Source organism: Chrysochloris asiatica, unplaced genomic scaffold (assembly GCF_000296735.1).
Source record: "Chrysochloris asiatica unplaced genomic scaffold, ChrAsi1.0 scaffold00123, whole genome shotgun sequence".
Taxonomy (NCBI): Eukaryota; Metazoa; Chordata; class Mammalia; order Afrosoricida; family Chrysochloridae; genus Chrysochloris; species Chrysochloris asiatica.
Window position 1 is genome coordinate 8,038,901 of NW_006408641.1, and position 7,663 is coordinate 8,046,563.

The window sequence follows — 7,663 nt, forward strand, 5'->3', positions numbered from 1 at the left end:
GATGTGGTCATGGTGTGGTCTTACCTTTTCACTCTTCTTATTGCTTGACTCAGGGCAACTTTCACAGGTGCTGCCTGTTTCCTTGGTATCTGGCAGCTGGAATTGGTTATTGCCTGAGTTTTGGTGTTTTAGATGGTGTAAATGCAGCTTGGCTATTTGGCAGCAGTTGCTGACTCTTCTCGTGTAATATAGGGAGACAAAGAGTCCTCCAATAGCAGAAGGGAGGCAGTGCAGCCTGGCCGCCTAGCAAACCGGAAGCTGTAATAAATATTTTTGAAGAACTACTCTGTGCTGGTATGATGTTGTAGGATAAGCACTGAACTACTAAGCAAAAGGTTGGTGGTTCAAACCCACCAGGTGCTCCTCGGAAACCCTATACGGTGTCAGTATGTGTTGGAACTAAGTCGGCAGCACTTAACAAAAGCAACAAAATCTCTGCTGAGCATTTTTTCAAACCCTGGGAATGCAGGAAAATATAAGAAAGGCATCTTGATTCTGTGGAGCTTAAATCTGTTTAGTGAGACAGATTTGGTAAATGAAATTTGATAAATGAAGGGTCTAGCCAGTACAAGGCCATGGGGCTAGATCCTGCTTGGTTAATGTTTCAATAATTCTAAGTTGACCAATAATGGACCATAGTCAGTAAGCCAGAGAGCAGTATGGAAGATGGTCAGACCTAGTATAGTCTTAGGTTAGAATAGGGTAAAGGTTTTGGATTTTTCTTTAAGTGGGGTTGGAATTCAATGCAGGACTGACAGGGAAGGGATGTCATCTAAATTGCATAAAATATATTTCCAGTAGAGTCTTAATCTTAGATAAACTGAAGTATTCACAAATATTTTATAATTTCTGAGATTTACTTCTTAATAAGGGGCAAGAGGGAAGTCAGTAGTAGAGAAGACATAAGATTGATCCTGATGATTGATAATTTTTTACCCTGCGTCCTGGGTGCATGGGGATTTATTAAACTATGCTCTCTACTTTTGTTTAAACTTGAAGTATTCATAATACTACTATGGAGAGAGAGAGAAAGGATTGCTCTGGCTGTTGCTGTATAGAGAACAGATTATATCTGATTGTGAGTAGAAAGAAAATGACCAGTTGATCTAATCACTGTTTGTTTTTGTTTTTTTTGAGTATCTCAAGTTGGTTCCAACTCATAGGGACCAGAAAGCCTCTTCTTTCTCTCACAAAGTGGCTAGTGGCCTCGAACCATTGACCTTGTGGTTCACAGTCCAGTGCTTACCCCACACTTAGCTGTGCCAGGCAATTTTTGTTTGGGACATAGAGGTGTGCTCAGTTCACCTTTATTTAATTAGTGTGAAGGAAAGCATGGCAGAGCAGGATGAATCGTATTTCCTACAGAAGAGCCTTATTTTAGCAAGGTAGTAGAGGGTGAATTCTTTTCAATTAAGCAGTTTGTTGTTAGTGAAAATGACATGGAAAGGTTAAGTCTTTGAATTTTTTCCCCTTTCAGGCTATTGTCTATTTCTGATACCTTATTATTGATCACCTGAACATCTTTTTGCAGGTTTTGAATTGTTTACAGTGCTGTGTCAATCCTATTTGATTGTTCCTGCAGTACTTTCCTTACTTCTTCCTTATTTTCCTTGACCCCTTTTCAGATTATTTGAATTTGTTTCCGTATCATTCTTCTGAATTCCCTCTCAGGCATATCCAAGACCCGCTCCTCCTCCTCTATAATGCCTTTGTCAAGTCTTTGAATTTTAAAGTTCATGTGTTTGGTGTCCAGTTGGAGGCCTGAGAGTTACTTTGTATGTGTGTGTGCTTTAATTAACATATTGTTGTTGTTAAATGCCATTAAGTTAGTTCTAACTCATAACGATCCAGTATAGAGTTTCCGAGGAGCGACTGGTGAGTTTGAAATCACCGACCTTGTGGTTTAAACCAACCTTGCGGTCCTGCACTTATCCTACCTCTACTAGATGAGGTTAATTGGGGCAGAAGATTTGTAAAATGGGTAGCACCAAACCACATGTGGAAAGATGCTTCTAGAGCTAGAAAACTTTGCTTTTCATTTTACTCTAATTTTGCTTAGTCTTTATTCAGAAGACCTTCCTGCTCAGCGCCTTTGGAGTAAACAAAGTTCTTTGTTTTAACTTTTCCCTTCAAAGTGGAAGTTCCTTTATTTTTGTTTTGTTTTTTTAATTTTAATGGTGATATAGCTTTAGTATTTCTTAAAACTCAAACACTGCAAAGTAATGTAAAGAGAAAGTTGTCACTTCAAAACAACCATTTAAAAATTTTTAATATTTTTTACGCAAGAGATTGTTCTATGCATATATGCAGAGATATTTATAAGTATACTTTAGTTTTTAAATCTTGCATTTGTTGGTTGCTTTTATCACTCAACATATTTTAAACGTCTTTAATCGTTAGTCATTTATGTCATTGTTGTTAAGTGATGTCACATCAGTTCTGACTCATAGTGACCCTGAATGGGGTTTTCAAGAAGCAACAGGTGGGTTTGTACGGCTGGCCTTGTGATTAGCAGACCCTTGCTTATCCTGCAGCACCACACCTGGACCCCTTCCCTTATAGTGCCACTAAATCTTTAAATAGTTCTATCCTTTTCACCTAAACTGTAGATTCCTCCTTTTACCTTGCCACACCCATGCTTCTGGAGGGAAATCATTACCAAGACAATGACTTTGTCCACTACCATGTACTGACATGCTCCTTGGAGTAAGGACATTTGAAAATAAGTCACCAACGTATTTTTTGTATGTTTGAATAATGAAATTCACTTGCATTATTTTTTTTCCAATTTTGATAGTTCCCTGATCCTGATTTCTCTGAGTAATTTACCCGACAGGAAAACAGTCAGTGAAAATGCCTTGACCTGGGCAGGAGCCAGCTTGACAGGACTGTAGGATTTTGCTGTGATAAGTTCACTTGAATTTGAATAATGTTAGTTCATTTCAGCATTTGCTCAAAAAAGCTATAAAATTGGTTTGTTATGTGATTTTAGATTTTTGAAAGAAATATTGTCTATTTCCCTACTAAATATAAATCTCTGTGTCACATTAATGGCTTTGGTGTTTCTGAAGGAAGAAAAAAAGAAAACAGTGAAATTACTTAAATCTTCTTTTTTTAGAATCTTAGATACCATTGTTTCCGGATAGAAAATAATAAAAATTTGTACTTGAAATATACAGTAAAATTTCATTTGAAATTGATTTCCTAGCAGTCGCTCTTGAGAAATAACTTACTTCCTGTTGGCTTCATTGTTTTAATTTAGAATGTATTGTACTTTTTAGCATTATACCGTGTTTGTAACACTCTTCAGTACTTTAAAAACAAGTATGTGTCTGATTTTTATTGTTGTAACTATACCATAACAGTATACTTACACTTTTAAAAAAGTCATTTTCATAAGAAGTTTAATTCTTTTTATTGCTTGATATTTATAAGAATACAGTATGTGATTTAATGACTAGTGCTACATTAGTATATTGTGCTACCAAGGCATAGATGTATTTATGTTAAGGTTTCCATCTCATGGAAATGACTGTCATTATGGTGGTCTTGTTTTAATATTATGATCATATCATACTTTTCAGAAATATGCACATAGTTACACCTGCATTTTAGCTCTTTTCATTTTACTCTAATTTTGCTTAGTCTTTATTCAGAAGACCTTCCTGCTCAGCGCCTTTGGAGTAAACAAAGTTCTTTGTTTTAAAGTTCTTTGTATATGCATTATTAAAATGTGAAATCTATTATTAAACCGACTAATTTATAAACCAGAATATGTATTCAATGAATTATCTCTGATAAGACTCAAATAACACTCTTCTATGAGTATTTCTTTTGTTATATTGGAATTGTACTGAGTTCTCCTTGAAATAGTAAGTTACTATCTGAGACAAGGTTTTAACAGCGGTTCTTAGGCTTCTTTTAATAGTCCTGTGCTGCTTTAATGATCTTTGTAGCTCTGAAAGGTTTGGTTTTTCTAGGCTATTTTATATCAAAATCTTACTGCTCTGATGATCTGACCCATGTTTGTCAAAACACTGTTAATAGTTTTAGCAATTTTTACGTTGTCATATAATAACTTCTAAGAAGAGAGCTAAAGAATATACCCATGTAGCAAACAAATAAGATGCCATGGTCAGAAAATAAATTGACCACATTGCAAAAACACTAATGCAGTGTGGTATTTTTTTCTCTGAAATTTCCACATTCAACAGGAAACATAGACAGCAAGCTTGAGTGGGTGGGTATCTGAGGTTAAAACTGTTAATGAAGTCAGACACTTGAAATCTAGTTTTAAATGCAAAGCATTTCCAGCCATGTTACAGTGTCTTTAAGCTTTATACAGGTGAGTATGTTGGAATCTTTTCTCCTTCAACTGATTTTTCCTCCCTCGTAGAAAATGAAAGTAGTTGATCTGACTCTAGTTAGTGAACTCTCCTACATTTTATATTTACTAGTCTAATAATGTGAGGAAAGAGAGTAGCTTACTAACATTAAACATTTGTGTTAATAGAAGAGTCATACCTGTTAAGGCTTCTTTTAATAATGTTTATTTTTTAAAATTTTATTTAAGGGATGAGATAATATGCTTTAATTTTATTTTATTTTGACAGATACGAATATTTCCACTGCAGTATGAAATAGTTAGAGTAGATGATATCCAGAGTTGTCTCCAAGTCATTAATATTATGCAGTTTAAAGTCATGATAATGGCATGTGTCTGTGCTTTAAATTACTTTGAATTCAATTATGAAAGTACACTCTGAGTCAGTGTCATTTTCTTTAACTGATAAAAATACATCTGTTTTAGAAAATGCCCATTAATCACAATGATAGCTGAAAATAAGTATATAATAAAACATTTCCTTACTACTCCCCACCACAATACAAAATGACTACCTTCCATATGTGTAAGAAAAGGACAAAAAAAAAAAAAAAGAGAGAGAAAGAAAATAAGAAAATCCTCTAGTTTACCATATGTAAAAATAACTATAAATGTTACATATAGAATTCTAGTTTTGTTCTGGACTACATAGAGTCAGAGGAGCAGGAATTAGATTAAAAGTTACTCAGGTGCTAATGTGCTAGCAATTGATTAATACACCCCATGATCAGCTCCAGCTTCAGATACTTAAGATTAGGAATAAGCAGTATCTATGATATTGTTAACATCTGAGATGACCTTTAATAACAAGTTGCTCCCTTGTTGCTATTTTCCTGTTCCTTATTTTTTTTCTTTTTCATTTTTTCTCCTACTCTTTCTAGTCTCTTATTTCTTCTTTATTCATATAAAGTAAATGTATTTTTTAGAAATTATTTGATGAATGACCTCTAGATGGGTTAATTTTTATAAGTTGACTAGTCTAGAATATTATCTATTAAGACAGATTCTAGGATTTGAGTCAGACTTTTCACTATAAGCATAAAATGGTTCATATATTATTTAATTTCTTCAGATCCCCAAGTAAGCCCTTGGCAAGAAAATTAATGGACTGGGAAGTAGTAAGCAGAAATTCATTATCTGATGACAGGTTAGAAACACAAAGCCTTCCATCACGGTCTCCACCTGGAACTCCGAATCAGTAAGTACACACTGACATCAGATATGCATTTTACTAATTTCTAAATTATTGGCTACATATTTTCATTGCCTAAAGATGGTGATTGTTGTTTTATTTTTCATATTCTTCTCCTATACCATAGTTCAAATGTATTGATTCTTCTACAGTCTTCTTTTTCAATCCTTCAACTTTCACATGCATATCTAACAATTGCAAATACCCTAGAACACCTGAGTTGTCAAACTGATATTTTTGTTAACACTATAAAGAGGTCATGTGCAGCAGATTTGCTTAATGAATTTATTATTTGATTTCTTTAGTGCTGCTCCTTTAGTGTTGATTGTAGATCCAAGCAAAATGAAGTCTTTGACAACTTCATTCTTTTCTCCATTTATCATGATGTTTTATATTGGTCTAGTTGTGAGGATTTTTCTTTTCTTTATATTGAGGAGCATTCCATACTGAAGTTGTACTCTTTGATCTTCATCAGTAAGTATTTCAAGTCCTCTTTGTGCTAGCAAGTAAGTGTGTGTCATCTGCATTAATGAACTTTCCTCCAGTCTTGATGCCACATTCTTCCTATAATCCAGCTTCAGGGATAAATTTGCTCAGCATGCAGATTGAATAGGTATGGTGAAAGGATACAACCTTGGCACATACCTATTCTGACTTTAAACTGTTCATCCTCCCCTTGTTCTGTTCAACCTATGTACAGGTTCTTCCTGAGCACAATTAAGTGTTCTGGAATTTCCAATTTTCACAGTGCTATCCATAATTTGTTATGATCCACAGTCAAATGTCTTTGCATAGTCAATAAAACACAAGTAAACATCTTTCTGGTATCCTCTGCTTTCAGCCAAGATCCATTTGACATCTGCAATAATATCCGTCATTCCATGTCCTCTTCTGAATTCAGCTTGAATTTCTGGCAACTCCCTGTCAATGTATTGCTGCAACCATTTTTAAATAACCCTTAGAAAATTATTACTTGCATGTGATATTAATGATATTGTTTAATGCATGTGATGACCACATTCCATTTGGTCATCGCTATTTGGAATAGGCATAAATATGGCTTTCTTCCCATCAGTTGGCCAAGTAGCTGTCTTCCAAATTTATTGGCATAGATGAGTGAGCATTTCCAGTGCTGTTTCTGTTTGTTGAAAGATTTCTATTTTTATTTCATCACTTCCTGGAATCTGGTTTTTCACCATTGCCTTTGCATCTTTGTCTTCTTCCTTCAGTACCATTGGTTCTTGATCATGTGCTGCCTCTTGAAGTAGATGAACATTGACCAATTCTTTTTGGTATGGTGACTGATTATTTCTTCCATCTTCTTTTGGTGATCTTACGTCATGCAGTATTTTGCCTGTGTTGTTGTTGTTAGGTGCCATTAAGTCAGTACTGACTCATAGCAACCTTATGCACAGCAGAATGAAACACTGCCTGATCCTGGGCCAACCTCACTATCGTTGCCACTGCTTGAGCCCATTGATGCTGCCACTTTGCCAATCCATCTCTCTGGGGGTCTTCCTCTTTTTCTTTGACACCCTCCACCTTACTAAACATGATAGCCTTCTCCAGCGACTGGTCCCTCTTGACAATATGTCCGAAGTTTGAGAGACGAAGTTTGTCCATTCTGGCCTCCAAGGAGCACTCTGGCTGCACTTCTTCCAACACAGATCTGTTGGTTCTTTTGACAGCCCATGGCACTTTTAGTATTCTCCTCCACCATGATAATTCAAATGTTCATCTACTTCAAGAGGCAGCACATGATCAAGAATCAGTGGTACTGAAGGAAGAAGACAATATTTCAAAGGCATCAATTCTTCTACAGTCTTCCTTATTAACTGTCCGGCTTTTGCATGCATATGAGGCTATTGAAAATACCATGGCTTGGGTCACCTTAGTCTTCAAGCTGACATCTTTGCTCTTCAACACTTTACAAAGGTCTTGTGCAGCAGAGTTGCCTAAAGCAATACGTCGTTTGATTTCTTAACTGATGCTTCCATGAGTGTTGATAGTTGATCCAAGAAGAATGAAGTCCTTGACAACTTCAATCTTTTCTCTGTTGATAAGAATGTTGTTTATTGGTCCAGTGG

At 35.5% G+C, this 7,663-nt stretch overlaps 1 protein-coding gene across 1 annotated transcript in view; it reads left to right on the plus strand.

Annotated features, from left to right (window-relative positions):
• The window catches only part of PTPN4 (protein tyrosine phosphatase, non-receptor type 4 (megakaryocyte)), a 222,426-nt gene that overhangs the window by 159,237 nt on the left and 55,526 nt on the right, over positions 1–7,663 (plus strand). Inside the window, exon 13 of the mRNA XM_006868745.1 lies at positions 5,457–5,582. Coding sequence (XP_006868807.1) covers positions 5,457–5,582 — 126 coding nt within the window. The remainder of the gene's footprint in view (positions 1–5,456; positions 5,583–7,663) is intronic.